The sequence below is a fragment of the Mustelus asterias genome, chromosome 5 (genome assembly GCF_964213995.1).
Source record: "Mustelus asterias chromosome 5, sMusAst1.hap1.1, whole genome shotgun sequence".
In the NCBI taxonomy this organism is placed as follows: Eukaryota; Metazoa; Chordata; class Chondrichthyes; order Carcharhiniformes; family Triakidae; genus Mustelus; species Mustelus asterias.
This window is the reverse complement of record NC_135805.1, coordinates 127,167,436-127,183,507: the sequence shown is the minus strand read 5'-3', so window position 1 is coordinate 127,183,507 and position 16,072 is coordinate 127,167,436. Positions and strand designations below refer to the sequence as shown.

General features: G+C 45.7%; 1 protein-coding gene across 5 annotated transcripts in view; it reads left to right on the top strand.

The window, feature by feature from the left end:
- LOC144493796 (uncharacterized) overlaps positions 1 to 16,072 on the top strand; it is a 293,145-nt gene that overhangs the window by 63,820 nt on the left and 213,253 nt on the right. For all 5 annotated transcript variants that reach the window (XM_078213293.1, XM_078213294.1, XM_078213296.1 and 2 more), the window contains exon 4: positions 12,531 to 12,609. In XM_078213293.1, coding sequence (XP_078069419.1) covers positions 12,531 to 12,609 — 79 coding nt within the window. The remainder of the gene's footprint in view (positions 1 to 12,530; positions 12,610 to 16,072) is intronic.

Genomic DNA, 16,072 nt, shown 5'->3' with positions numbered 1-16,072 from the left:
AGAAGTTGATCATTTCTCATCTTTGCACCCCCCCCCCCAACTACCCACAGGCTCTGCTTCATACAGTTAACATATAGAGCCGTAGAATCCTACAGTACAGAAGGAAACCATTCAGCCCATCGAGTCTGCACCAGCCACAATCCCACCCAGGCCCTATCCCCATAACCCCATGCATTTACCCTGGCTAGTCCTCCTAACACTAAGGGGACAATCCACCTAACCCGCATAGAATTGGGAATGCTCAGAGCCAGGCCTAATGAACACCCATTAATTTATTGCTTGTAACTTTCTCCTCCGCAGCAACAGATTTGGGGTCCACACCCCACCCTCAGGTCTGAATTCCCCCACCCCCTCCCCTTCCAACCCCACCGATATCCACAGCAAGTGCCGTAAAAAGGAGACATGTCCACCTTCACTTTGCTCCTTTTGCACTTCGCCACTGGAGCTGTAGACACTCTTCAATTCCTGAGCCTCACGCGGACTGAGTCAGGAAAGTCAGGCACTTTACAATTTAATCACAGGTAAGTTGGTATGGAGTTGTAACAATCTGCTGCCGATTGCTATTCCAAGGAAGCTTGATACCTATGGCAAAATGTTTCCGCTTTGGACACAGTCAGTTATTTGAGTGCTCACTGCTCAAAATTATTTTCCACCAAAATATATTTGCATAATCACAGAACATAAATTCTTCTGTGAACCTGCAGTGTTGGGCAACATTTCAGAAGGAATTAACAATAACTCTTGCATTAAAACATATTCCTTGATTATATTTAATATTAGCAATCTGGTACAATTTTAATAATGCAGCAGAAAATTGATTTATCACCAAATGTAAGCATATTTAATCAATAGTTTCAATCCACTTGTGAGTAACCAGATTTTAAATGACTGAAAATGGCTTTTCAAAGCTATATTTGCTCGCTACAGTACTTCATAAATTAAAAAACGCTTTTAAAAGCTTTTTAAAAAAAGTATTTTCGTGTCTTGACTTAATTTCTGGCACACAATTTTTGGTGCATCCATAGAACCATAGAACCATAGAAAATTACAGCTCAGAAACAGGCCTTTTGGCCCTTCTTGTCTGTGCCGAACCATTTTATGCCTAGTCCCACTGACCTGCACTTGGACCATATCCCTCCACACCCCTCTCATCCATGAACCCGTCCAAGTTTTTCTTAAATGTTAAAAGTGACCCCGCATTTACCACTTTATCTGGCAGCTCATTCCACACTCCCACCACTCTCTGCGTGAAGAAGCCCCCCCTAATATTCCCTTTAAACTTTTCTCCTTTCACCCTTAACCCATGCCCTCTGGTTTTTTTCTCCCCTAGCCTCAGCGGAAAAAGCCTGCTTGCATTCACTCTATCTATACCCATCAAAATCTTATACACCTCTATCAAATCTCCCCTCAATCTTCTACGCTCCAGGGAATAAAGTCCCAACCTATTCAATCTCTCTCTGTAACTCAGCTTCTCAAGTCCCAGCAACATCCTTGTGAACCTTCTCTGCACTCTTTCAATCTTATTTACATCCTTCCTGTAACTAGGTGACCAAAACTGTACACAATACTCCAAATTCGGCCTCACCAATGCCTTATATAACCTTACCATAACACTCCAACTTTTATACTCGATACTCCGATTTATAAAGGCCAATGTACCAAAGGCACTCTTTACGACCCTATCCACCTGTGACGTCACTTTTAGGGAATTCTGTACCTGTATTCCCAGATCCCTCTGTTCAACTGCACTCTTCAGAGTCCTACCATTTACCCTGTACGTTCTTCTTTGGTTTGTCCTTCCAAAGTGCAATATCTCACACTTGTCTGTGTTAAATTCCATTTGCCATTTTTCAGCCCATTTTTCTAGTTGGTCCAAATCCCTCTGCAAGCTTTGAAAACCTTCCTCACTGTCCACTACACCTCCAATCTTTGTATCATCAGCAAACTTGCTGATCCAATTGACCACATTATCATCCAGATCATTGATATAGATGACAAACAACAATGGACCCAACACCGATCCCTGCGGCACACCACTAGTCATGATGTGGAGATGCCGGCGTTGGACTGGGGTAAACACAGTAAGAAGTTTAACAACACCAGGTTAAAGTCCAACAGGTTTATTTGGTAGCAAAAGCCACACAAGCTTTCGAGGCTCTGAGCCCCTTCTTCAGGTGAGTGGGAATTCTGTTCACAAACAGAACTTATAAGACACAGACTCAATTACACACCACTAGTCACAGGCCTCCACTCAGAGAAGCAATCCTCCACAACCACTCTCTGGCTTCTTCCATTGAGCCAGTGTCTTATCCAATTTAATACCTCCCCATGTATACCTAGCGACTGAACCTTCCTAACTAACCTCCCATGAGGGACCTTGTCAAAGGCCTTGCTGAAATCCAGGTAGACAACATCCACCGCCTTCCCTTCATCCACTTTCCTGGTAACCTCCTCGAAAAACTCTAATAGATTGGTCAAACATGACCTACCACGCACAAAGCCATGTTGACTCTCCCTAATAAGTCCCTGTCTATCCAAATATTTGTAGATCCTATCCCTTATCACACCTTCCAATAACTTGCCCACCACCGACGTCAAACTTACTGGCCTATAATTTCCCGGATTTCTTTTGGAACCTTTTTTAAACAACGGAACAACATGAGCCACCCTCCAATCATCCGGCACCTCCCCCGTGAATACTGACATTTTAAATATGTCTGCCAGGGCCCCTGCAAGTTCAACACTAGCTTCCCTCAAGGTCCGTGGGAATACCCTGTCCGGTCCTGGGGATTTATCCACTCTGATTTGCCTCAAGACAGCGAGCACCTCCTCCCCTTTAATCTGTAAAGGTTCCATGGCCTCCCTACCAGTTTGCCCTATTTCCGTAGACTCCATGCCCGTATCCTCAGTAAATAAGGATGCAAAAAAACCATTTAGTATCTCCCCCATCTCTTTTGGTTCCATACACAGTCTACCACTCTGGTCTTCAAGAGGACCAATTTTATCCCTCACTATCCTTTTGCTCCTAACATACCTATAGAAGCTCTTTGGATTTTCCTTCACTCTGTCTGCCAAAGCAACCTCATGTCTTCCATGTAGTTTTGAAATGGATGGAATTAATGGAACTTGCTTCAGTGAATAATTCGATCTGGGCTGTGGCCAATTGTTGGGTGGGGTTTGGGGGGGGGGCGGGGGGCGGGGGCAGGGAAAATTTGCAGTATGGTGTTTTTTGAAACTAGATCAAATGATTGTGGACATCATTGAACTGGACATCACTTTCTTCTTAGATTTCCAGAACCTTTCACTCTGGCTTGGCAGATTTCAGGCAAATTGTACTGAAAACAGTCAGCTCAAGGTTGGTGAGATTCCAGACCTTTATGGTTAAGGTTACTCAAATGAAGTTTTAAAATGTGGTAAGGAATTTCAGAGTCTGCCTGCATCAAAAGCCATTTTCCCTCAGCTGTGTTCATGAAACTTTGTTATGCCTTTCAGCATTTTGCTTTTGTTTCATGATAAATGTGCAATTCTCTTGTGTTAATTCTCTGGTGGATAATCATCATAAAGATACTTTCTTTTTTTATTAAAGGCAATGATTTAAAGTATGGCAGATACACTATATTGATACAAGCTGTTCTTTCTTTTGCGTTCATTAGCATGAGGATGCTTTCAATAAATGGGGATTAATTACCTTTTAATACAGCTGAAAGCAGTACTTAGGCTGCCAATATAATTGACAGGAAGAAATTAGCTGACAAATTCAAGCAGTCTTCATTCCCAATCTCAATTAATATTTTAAACCAGACTCTCAACAATTTTATGTTACCAAAGCTCAGTGGGCAGCAATTTTGTCGAGGCTGTCATTACAACTGCTTCATGAAAAGATTACTTGAATTTTTATAGCACCCTTCACACTCTCAATACTTTTTAAAGTGTAGTCACTGTGGTAATGTTGGGAAGTGCAATGACCAATTTGTGCACCATAAGATCACATAAGCAGTAATGTTATTGTGGTGAACCATAGTTAGTTACCACTATGAGTGCTGAGCCATGGATGGTCAGCACTATGGGTGTTTGTAGATATGTTACTGTAGTTACTGTTGGTGTTAGGGTTGGGCTGTTCTACCTGTTGATATTGTTCTGTGGTACACTCCAGTTGGCTCCGCCTACCAGGGGAAATATAAAGGTCACTGCACTGCCTGGTGACCCTTTAGTCTGGGATTGTATTGTATATAGTGTGCTCCATTCTTGTCAGTAATAAAAGCCTTTATTTCCCGGGTACAATCTAGTCTCCCGAGTGATTTAATCGCGCATCAATTTTATTACTGACAAAATTTTTTTTAAAAACCATGGAGCAAATGTTGAAACCCAATCGGCTTACTTTAGATCCACGTGCGGCAGGAGCGTCGAACACTTTCGACCATTGGTTAAAGTGTTTTCAAGACTACATCGATGCCTCAACAGCCATTCAAAATGACGCCGATAGACTGCGGGTCCTCCACGCGAGGGTAAGCGACACCGTATACTTATCAATCCGCGATGCCCAAGACTACAAAGGGGCCATCGAACTACTTAAGAGACGGTACAACAAACCGCCAAACGAGATCCATGCTCGACACCTTCTAGCCAGTGGCAGTGGCAGCCCGGCGAAACGACAGAACAGTACCTGTGTGAACTTCAGCAGCTAGCCAGAGCCTGCAAACTGCAAACCAGTGTCGGCGGCCCAGTACACGAATGACTTGATTCGCGATGCGTTCGTGGCGGGAATCGGCTCATCGTACATTCGCCTTCGGCTGCTAGAGCAAGGTAATCTAGACCTCGCTAAGACAGTAGAATTGGCCGACGCTATGGAGACGGCCTCCAGAAGTCTAGAAACGTACCCCACCGACCACGTGGGAACATCGTGGCAAGTACAGCCACCAACTCTACTTTATTCAGCGGCTCCAAAAAACTGCGCGATTGTGTTTCCAACCTCGGACCTGACGACGGCAGCAGCTTCAGGAGGCCTGCGGTGTTACTTCAGATTGGCGAAACACCCTCGGCAGCGATGTCCAGCTAGAACGGTATTGTGCTCCGCGTGTGGGAAGAAAGGGCATTATGCCAAAGTCTGCAGGACCAAACCACTCTCCAAACATAGCAGTGCGGCGTGTGATTCTCCTGAGCCTGTCTCCTTGTCTCCAGCGTCTTCGAGGTCTTCCACCATGTGCGATTCCAGAGCACCGCCATCCCTGACGACGGAGACGCAAGACACGTGCGACCTGCAGGCGCCGCCACTTTTAGCGCCACCGTCCACGTGCGATCCATGGGCGCAGCCATTTTGGTCGGCACCGACCGCGGACGACCAGCAGGGGTCATCATCATCAACCATCTCAGCTGCCTGCAGTGGCACCCAAGACCCAACGGTGGCGTCAATCATCCTGGACCAGGCCAAGCCTCACAGACTCGACAAGTCCATGATGGGCATAGAGGTAAATGGACGCCAAATTCATTGTTTGTTTGACAGCGGGAGCACGGAGAGCTTCATTCACCCTGACACTGTGAAACGGTGTAGTCTCCGAGTACGGACTGTCAGACAGACAATTTCGATGGCGTCGAGGTCCCAGTCTGTTACCATGCTAGGGAGCTGCGTGGTCAACCTGACGGTGCGGGGCACAGTTTACGAGAACTTCAGGCTCCTTGTGTTACCGCACCTTTGCGCTCCGATGCTCCTGGGACTAGACTTTATGGTCCACCTGAGGAGTGTAACCCTGCAGTACGATGGGCCACTCCCTCCACTTTCAGTGGGAGCACAGCAGCCTCCAAATTGCCCAGCGCGCTCCACGTGTAGCCTCTCGACACTCAGAATCACCCCACCATCTTTATTCGAGAATCTCGTGCCAGGCTGCAAGCCTGTCGCAACCAAGAGCAGGCGTTACAGCGCTGAGGATCGGATCTTTATTCGATCTGAAGTTCAGCGGCTCCTCAGGGAAGGGATCATCCAACCTAGCTCTAGTCCATGGAGAGCGCAAGTAGTGGTGGTTAAAACTGGAAACAAACCCCGGATGGTCATAGACTACTGTCAGACCATTAATAGATATACGCAGCTGGATGCGTATCCTCTCCCGCGCATATCTGACATGGTCAACCAGATTGCGCAGTACCAGGTGTTCTCCACCATTGACTTGAAGTCAGCTTACCACCAGCTCCCCATTCGCCCAGAGGAGCGAAAATACACGGCCTTTGAGGCGGATGGTCGTCTTTATCACTTTTTAAGGGTTCCCTTTGGCGTCACGAATGGGGTCTCGGTCTTCCAGCGTGCAATGGACCGAATGGTGGACCAGAACGGGCTGCGGGCTACCTTCCCGTAACTGGATAACGTCACTATCTGCGGCCATGACCAGCAGGACCACGATGCCAACCTCCTTAGATTTTTACACACTGCGTCTCGCCTGAATCTGACCTACAACAGGGAGAAGTGCGTATTTCGCAAGCGCAGCCTAGCAATTCTCGGATACGTGGTGGAAAACGGGGTCCTTGGCCCTGATCCAGACCATATGCGTCCCCTCCTTGAACTTCCCCTGCCCACTAGCATCAAAGCACTGAGAAGATGCTTCGGCTTCTTCTCATACTATGCACAGTGGGTTCCCAATTATGCGGACAAAGCCCGTCCACTCATCAAGTCTACCTCCTTTCCCCTAGCAACAGAGGATCGCTTAGCCTTTGAAGGGATAAAGGCCGACATCGCAAAAGCCACGATGCACGCTGTTGATGAGTCCATCCCCTTTCAGGTGGAGAGTGATGCATCTGATTTCGCCCTGGCCGCCACACTTAACCAGGCGGGCAGGCCCGTCGCCTTTTTCTCTCGCACCCTCCAAGGCCCCGAAATTCGGCACTGTGCGGTGGAAAAGGAGGCCCAGGCCATTGTGGAGGCCGTTCGGTATTGGCGTCATTACTTGGCGGGAAAACGATTCACCCTGCTCACGGACCAGCGGTCCGTGGCGTTCATGTTCAACAACACGTTACGGGGTAAGATCAAAAATGATAAAATCTTGAGGTGGAGAATCGAACTCTCCACCTACAATTATGATATCATGTACCGTCCAGGGAAGCTCAATGAGCCCTCAGACGCCCTGTCGCGTGGAACATGTGCAAGTGTGCAGGAGAATCGATTACAGGCCCTCCACAATGATCTCTGCCATCCGGGGGTCACTCGGCTCTTCCATTTCGTCAAGGCCCGGAATCTACCCTCCTCAGTGGAGGATGTCAGGTCCATAACCCGAAGCTGCCAGGTATGTGCTGAATGCAAACCGCACTTCTACCGACCTGACAGGGCACACCTCATTAAAGCCACTCGCCCTTTTGAAAGACTGAGTGTGGGCCTTCGACAGATCGGAACGTGTACTTCCTCAATGTGATTGACGAGTACTCACGATTCCCTTTTGTCATTCCCTGTTCTGATACGACCACTGCCACGGTTATCAAAGCATTACGGGATCTTTTCACCCTGTTCGGTTACCCCAGCTATATCCATAGTGATAGGGGCTCGTCATTCATGAGTGACGACTTGAGGCAATACCTGCTCTCAAAAGGGATTGCCTCAAGTAGAACTACGAGTTACAACCCGAGGGGTAACGGACAGGTTGAACAAGAAAATGCTCCAGTCTGGAAGGCTGTCTTACTGGCGTTGAGGTCTAAAGGTCTTCCAGTCTCCCGTTGGCAAGAGGTACACTCTGATGCACTCCATTCTATCCGCTCACTCCTGTGTACGGCAACCAACGCTACTCCACATGAGAGGATGTTTTCCTTCCCTAGGAAGTCTTCCTCTGGGACCTCATTACCGTCTTGGTTGACGCACTCAGGACCTGTCCTCCTGCGGCGGCATGTTAGGACCCGCAAGTCCGACCCTTTGGTTGAACAGGTCCATCTCCTCCATGCCAACCCTCAATATGCCTATGTGGCATATCCTGACGGGCGAGAGGACACGGTCTCTAATAGAGATCTGGCGCCTGCAGGGGACTTGGAAACCCCAGTCGCTTCCACACCCCTAGTTAGGGACCCCCCACCCTTATCTCCCCTCCTGACACGGCGCGGGCAGTATCGGGACCACCACTTAATCCTCTTACTCCCGTGTACAGCTTGCCTGAGTCCAGGAGATTGTCACCACCTTGTGGTCCACCTGTCCGTGAGGAACTGGAGGAGTCACTGGACACCGCCTTGGAGAGGAGGTCACCACGGTTACCAGAACCGGCGTTACCGCCAGTGTTGAGGAGGTCGCAGAGACGGTGCGGTCCTCCAATACGACTGAACTTGTGAATATATGAACAGTTGTTCTGGTTTTTTTTGCCCCGCCGGCCTTTGTTTTAAAGGAGGGGTGAATGTGGTGAACCATAGTTGGTTACCACTATGAGTGCTGAGCCATGGATGGTCAGCACTATGGGTGTTTGTAGATATGTTACTGTAGTTACTGTTGGTGTTAGGGTTGGGCTGTTCTACCTGTTGATATTGTTCTGTGGTACACTCCAGTTGGCTCCGCCTACCAGGGGAAGTATCTGGGATTGTATTGTATATAGTGTGCTCCATTCTTGTCAGTAATAAAAGCCTTTATTTCCCGGGTACAATCTAGTCTCCTGAGTGATTTAATCGCGCATCAGTTATAATGACTGGATAATATATTTTTCAGACTTCCTGAGAGGTATGTATTGGTCCCGACAGCAGAGTGAGTCCCCCATCTCTCCTTCAAGTAGTGCCAGGGATCTTTTACGTCTGTCCGAGAGGGTAGGTGGGGCCTTGGCTTTCAAGGAATCCATCTTTTGATCCTATAATTCCCCCTTCACAATACATTTGACTTCCCTTTCTGGCTCCCAATTTGGTCGACTGTATTGAAATGTACGATCCTGAGAGGTATTGACAGGGTGGATGTGGAGAGGATGTTTCTTCTTGTGCAGGAGTCTAGAACCAAGGGTCACTGTTTAAAAATAAGGGGCTGCCAATTTAAGCAAAAGACGAGGAGAATTATTTTCTCTCAGAGGGTAGTGAGTATCTGGACCTTTCTTCCTCAAAAGGTAGAGTCTTTGGGCGGATTTGTACAGCCCTACCGTGATGCCCAGTAGGAAAAAACAGTTTGGATGAGTACTCTTATTTCCTAATATTCACCCGGTTGCCTTCCCGCTGCCTAACCACCAGATCCCAATCTGTGTGAAATTTTATAGGAGGGTCTGGGGAAGTGGTGGCAGCCAATTAATAGTCACTTACGCCCTTTTTGAAGTGTAGTTACTCTTGTAGTATGGGGAAGTACAATAACCAATTTTGCAGTGAGATCACGTAAGCAGCAATGTCGTGCTGACCAGATAATTTATTTTTAGACTTTGATTGGGGGATTGTACTATTTTGATGACCAGAGTTCACCCAGGTGAACATTTTCCTTCATCCAACATCAGTGAAAGCTGATGTTCTAGTCATTTTCACATTTCTGTTTGTACGTTACAACAGTGACTACACGTCAACAATGATGGCTGCATATCACTTTTGGATGTCCTGAAATTGATAAAGGCACGATATTAGTAGCAGGCAACCCATAGCCTGGGGGCCACATGCCCGCATCTGGGTTCTGAGTGTGACCCACAAGACATTTTATTGAGCATTATCCACGAGTATTGCCACATTTTCCTGATTCGCATCCATTTTTTTTCCTATCGGTGTGACTGAAGCGATGTGCACATAAAGCAAGGGCAAGTGAACTGAGGTGCGTGTTGATGCACTCCAGCTGCGTCCAAAGTGTAAATAATTTGTTTGTTTTTCCATTTGAAGTCGATTTCAGTTTTATTACTATAGAAATGATTAAACATTTTCTATCACTTGTTATGAAATATTTGGCATGTATTAAATGTATTCAATTTTACTCAAGGGGTCATGGTTAGTAAACAAGCCTGATTTCAATCTAGCAGCCTACTGAGATGAAGGAGGGACAATCATGCAGCCACTCACTAGCCTAGGTTGCTCCTTACTCCACTGTATAATTGCAAGTCCCTTCTTTTGATATCATGCCAACGCCATTTTTCTCCACATCTAGTATTCCATTGACCAACTCCATAAGACTTACTTATACTGAATTACTGCTTCATAGCCAAAGCAACAGCAGAAATGGTGCTACCGTGGGGCGGCACGGTAGCACAGTGGTTAGCACTGCTGCTTCACAGCTCCAGGGACCTGGGTTCAATTCCCGGCTTGGGTCACTGTCTGTGTGGAGTTTGCACATTCTCCTCGTGTCTGCGTGGGTTTCCTCCGGGTGCTCCGGTTTCCTCCCACAGTCCAAAGATGTGCGGGTTACGTTGATTGGCCAGGTGAAAAAAAAAATTGCCCCTTAGAGTCCTGAGATGCGTAGGTTAGAGGGATTAGCGGGTAAATATGTGGGGGTAGGGCCTGGGTGGGATTGTGGTCGGTGCAGACTCGATGGGCCGAATGGCCTCCTCAGGACAGTAGGGTTTCTATCTATGATCTATGAAAGTGACTCTCTTCCCAACTTTCCTTTGTCATGTCAAGAATCTGCCAAGATCTTCGATAACCTCTTCTTTATCTATAACAAGATCAAGAGTTAACATGGTGACTGGTTCCACATGAATACTTTTAATATCCATCTCTACATGACTATTTCATCCATGATGTTAGCTCAAGGATCACCCACAGCCTTCATTTATGGCATTTGAGCTTCACCAGTCCATATCCTACACTGTGTTGACAGCATTGTTTGTCTATTCTCCTAACCTGGCTCTTTCACCAAACTCTTTCAGATGGTTCTGTTCACGACGGCCTTCCCTGCAGCTTCTCCTCACCTACCCCACTTGCCCACTGACAGATTCTATTATTTCAATGCTGGTCTTACATCGTCTGCCATTCAACTTATTCAATGCTCTGCCACCTACAGCTGTGCTGCCCTAAGTTCTGATCACCTCTGTCTTCGATAACCTGTTGTGGATCTCTGCCTCCCAACACCTGAAAGATAAATCTCCAATGCTGACCTCTAATCCCTCTGTGGCCTTGGCCTGCCGTATCTCAGCAACTTCCCTCCCTGCCCTGCATAAACTGCCAAAGGCTTTAATCATCTCGTCGTGGTCATTCTGAGCCTCCCTGTGCTTTTATCCCACCACTGGTGGCAGAGCTTTTGAATGCCTCACCCTAACTATCCCCTAACACTCCATCCATCTCTCCACCTAGCTCTCTTGCCTTATAAGAAGTTGTTCAAAGCCCAAAACTCTGATAAACTTTCAGTCACTCCTGCAAAGTTTCCCTATCATTCATTGCAGAATTTCTATTCTAAAAAAGCACTTTAAGAAAATCTCTCACATGAAAGACAGATGCTTCTGTTCACAACCACCTTGCCTGCAAAGCAAGTTGATATGAGTACAAGAAAAACGTTTGGATTGATGGAGGTAAGTTGAAGGTTAAGTACCATATATACCAATGTACATGCAGAAACAGGTATTGAACTTCCTATTTTTCTCTCATTAGAAATTCTATTTTTCAACTGAATTAATAGCCTGAAAATGCTGGCTATGTATATAATTGGTCAATATAATAGAAAAGAAATGAGTTAGCTTCCTAAATGAGTTGTATCCTAAGGAAACTGTTCATGTCCCTGTTTCTGCTTGATGCTGACAGACCTGTTGATACACTTTCTCTTGCAAATGAGACTCAGAACCGTTTCCCCTGTTTCTCTCAATATTTTGTACTTGGTTATTATTGTGTACTTTTGCGCTATTATAGGTTACCTTAATCTGGAGTCATTTTCCCAACAGGAGGTCTGTCCAATAGGCAAAGAAAAAAATCAATTTTTCAGCAGACCGTGTCCAGCTGGGCTGTACCTTTCCCATCCAGGATGTACAGAATTCCCACTGGTTTTGATGTTGACTGAGGCTCTCACTGCAGGCCAGGCCGATAATGTTATCAGGGCGTGATGTGATTCTCATACTGACTTATGGGGAGGCCCCCCTGGTATCAAATGCATCAGATGAAATCTGCAGGGAGGCAATGACTGGCCAGAAGGGAACAAATTATGTTTAGAAAAATACATTTTTGCTTTGGGAGTCCATATGTGCTTGAAGGAACAGCAGTTCCCGTTCCAGCCCACCCCACAGACCCTGCACGGTGCTGGTGAGCCCCAGCTGCAGACTTGTCTTCCCTTCTCCCTTGCATCAGCTGTCAAAGTCCACACAGTGCCGAAATAAATTCAAGGACCATTCTCTCAGATGCCAAAGGTCCTGACTGTATTTCCTTGCTTCCGCCCATTGGACATGTTGGTTTTGGGAGGATGATCGTCCTGCATTGTTTAAAATGAGACCTGGGTGTTAAAAGGGGCCAGACATTGGACTGTGGACTCAGTGAAGCTTTCCATGTGGATCAGACTCTGATGTGATCTGTTCTGAACATGAATAGCACCCCACCACCCCATTCCTGAACCTCAGCCCAATTAAAATAGAGACCTTCATTCTAGATTACATTTGTTCATAATCCATGCATGTTCTGCTAATTCAAATGAAATCTTTCCCTTTATTTTGTAGTTGCACCGAATTAGTGGATGGATTTGAATGCCATTGTGAACCAGGATGGATGGGCTCCAAATGCGACACTGATGTTGAAGTATGTTATTTTCAATATTTCCTGATAGATTGCACCAAGTTTTAACCAGTCATTGAGTTATGCAGAACAAAGATGGTGCTTTAGACAATGGAGTTTCCACTTTAGGTGCAATTAGAGTGTGGAGTCAGGAGAAAGATGAAATACTCTCCACTTGCCTGGATGTGTGCAGCTCCAACAAAATTCAAGAAGCTCAACACCATCCAGGACAAAGCAGCCCACAAAAATTCACTCCCTTCACTACCGATGCACAGTGGAAACAGCATATGTCATCTACAAGATGCATTGCAGCAACTCACCAAGGCTCCTTTGGCAGCACCTTCCAAATCCACAATTGTTATCACCTAGAAAGATAAGAGCAGTCGATGCCTGGGAACACTACCAGCTGGAAGTTCCCCTCCAAGTCATTCACCATCCTGACTTGGAAATATATCACCATTCCTTCACTATCTCTTGGTTAAAATCCTGGAATTCCCTCCCTGTTGGTGCACCTACACCTCAACTGTAATATTTCAAGAAGGCAGCTCACCACAACCTTCTCAAGGGCAACTGAGGATGGGCAATAAATGCTTTGACTCAGACTGTCAGGAGTTCAAGATCCCCTCTGGAGTCTTGAGCATATAATCTGGGCGAACACTTCAGAACAGTTTTCAGAGAGTACTATGCTGTTGGCAGTGTGTTTCATAACAGATATTAAAACAAAATCCCATCCACTCTCCCTGATGTACGTTAAAGATGCCATGGCACTCTCTTGACCAATATTTATGCCACAAAGATTTTCACTAAAAGAAAAATCAGATGATGGCTGTAATGTGCTTTGGGATGTACCAAGGTTATGAAAGTTGCTATATAAATGTAAGTCCTTTCTGAGCAAGGCAGAGTTCAATTCAGTTCGATGGAACCAGGGCAGGGAACAAAATGGGCTGTCAATTCTTCACTTTCCAAGATAAATTTCAACCACAGACATTCCTCATCCTAATTTGATTTTGTTTTAAAATTGATTGTTAAAATAAGCTCAAATTACTACCGACACAATCTTTAACATATCAAAAGACCAGAGCCATCTGATTTGTACTTCATGTGTGTTAACACTTCTCCCGAGCCTCATGTTCCCATCATGCCCTCATATTTGTCTCTTCCTTGCACCTCAAATCTCCCTTTAAATCTATGCTCGTCACCTCAATCACTCTATGTGGTAGAGAGATCCACATTTTCACCTCTCTGTCAGGATTACTGCCAGTATTTTAAAACTACAAAAGGATAAAAATTAAATGCTTCGTTAAAGTAATCTAAAGGGAGGCCACTTCCAGTTTTATAGATGGAATCATGAAAGGTGATCCCCAAAGCAGCAATGATAAAAATCCCAGATTTTTATCCCAATAAAACTGGAACTTGACTTGCCCTTCCACTGTAAATCATTGATCGTAATAAACTTCCTTATTCTTGTACAACAGTGTATCCTTCAACGCACCCTGCAAGTTTTTCATAATCCTGACTAGAGGTTCACATCTTCAAAATAAAAGTTACAGAACAGAATAGCCTTTGTATGACAGCACATGGTTAAATACCCAGTAAATCTCCAACAACACTTAATGTGCAATTAAGCACAAGTGGAAGATTTTGAGCTGGAGCCACTAATTGTGTTGCACATTAAGCAGAGATCATTGTCGCCAAAAATAAAGAACTCCAGCAATTTACAAACATAATAAAGGTTGATGACTGCTGGCTGAATAAGTCATTAAGGACCTTTCACTTAAATTCGCAACAAAACCTTCACTATTATATCCAAATTAAATGTATTTTAGAGATTGTATAGCAGACTCAACAAAAAGGCAAACTGAATTGCCTATCAAGGTTAATAACTATGTCCTGCCATGACCCAGTCATTCCCACATCATCAGTGATCAGCAGTTTTCACTTTACAAGATGTAACAACAACCACTTGTATTCATATTGTAACTTTAATGCAACATCTCGAGGCTTTTCTCAAGAGCGTATTCAGATAAAAATTGAAAGCAAGCGAAAGAAAGAGACATGAGGATAGTTAGCCAAACACTAGAAATCATAGAAATCATAGAAACCCTACAGTGCAGAAGGAGGCCATTCGGCCCATCGAGTCTGCACCGACCACAATCCCACCCAGGCCCTACCCCCACATATTTTACCCGCTAATCCCTCTAACCTACACATCCCAGGACTCTAAGGAGCAATTTTTAACCTGGCCAATCAACCTAACCCGCACATCTTTGGACTGTGGGAGGAAACCGGAGCACCCGGAGGAAACCCACGCAGACACGAGGAGAATGTGCAAACTCCACACAGACAGTGACCCGAGCCGGGAATCGAACCCAGGAACCTGGAGCTGTGAAGCAGCAGTGCTAACCACAAGAGGTCTTCTTCACAGAGGATAGTGTTGTGGGAAAAATCCACTCGTAGTCAGACTTCGAGATTCAGAAAATACGATTTATTAAACGGAGCTCCGGGAGATAAGGCACAAGTTCGTAGAATACCTTTTCTCACTAGAATGTCAGGAGCGGTCCATTTTTATACCCTTTACACAATGGGTAAACCGGTGATTCAAACATTATCACATCGTTTAAGCAGGTACAAACAGATATAGACATTTAACATAGTATTGTTCTTATGAATGGGTACATTTCCTCATGTCTGTATCTATCAATGGTTAGTTTCGGCTCATTCAGGTGTTAATTGGTTTCCTCGCATTCATATTTTCCCGCTCTCCCCAAGGCTAATCTATCCCCTTTGTTTCGGGTTTTCCTTATCTTAAAAGATGTCTTGACCCTTGGCTTGGCTTCCTGAGGTGTTTGTTTGCTATGAGTCACCGTCTGTGATTTGGAAATGGCTTGTCTGTTAGGTTTTGATTTAAAGTGATTTCTGATAAGTGGGAGCCGGTGTCTGCTTTTTGGCTCCTTTCCCAGTTAACTCTTTATGTGCCAAGCAGCCATTTTAAAGTGTGTTCTCCTTGTATTTTTCCCTTTACAATAGAGAGCTGAGTAACTTTCGGAGCTTAGGATAACATCAAAATGCCACACACGCTGGCAACCTGAAACTGGCGGCACGGTAGCACAGTGGTTAGCACTGCTGCTTCACAGCTCCAGGGTCCCGGGTTCGATTCCCGGCTCGGGCCACTGTCTGTGTGGAGTTTGCACATTCTCCTCGTGTCTGCGTGGGTTTCCTCCGGGTGCTCCGGTTTCCTCCCACAGTCCAAAGATGTGCGGGTTAGGTTGATTGGCCAGGTTAAAAATTGTCCCTTAGAGTCCTGGGATGCGTAGGTTAGAGGGATTAGCGGGTAAAATATGTAGGGATATGGGGGTAGGGCCTGGGTGGGATTGTGGTCGGTGCAGACTCGATGGGCCGAATGGCCTCCTTCTGCACTGTAGGGTTTCTATGTTTCTATGTTTCTAAAAACAAAAGTTCCTGGAAAAACTCAGCAGGTCTAGCAGCA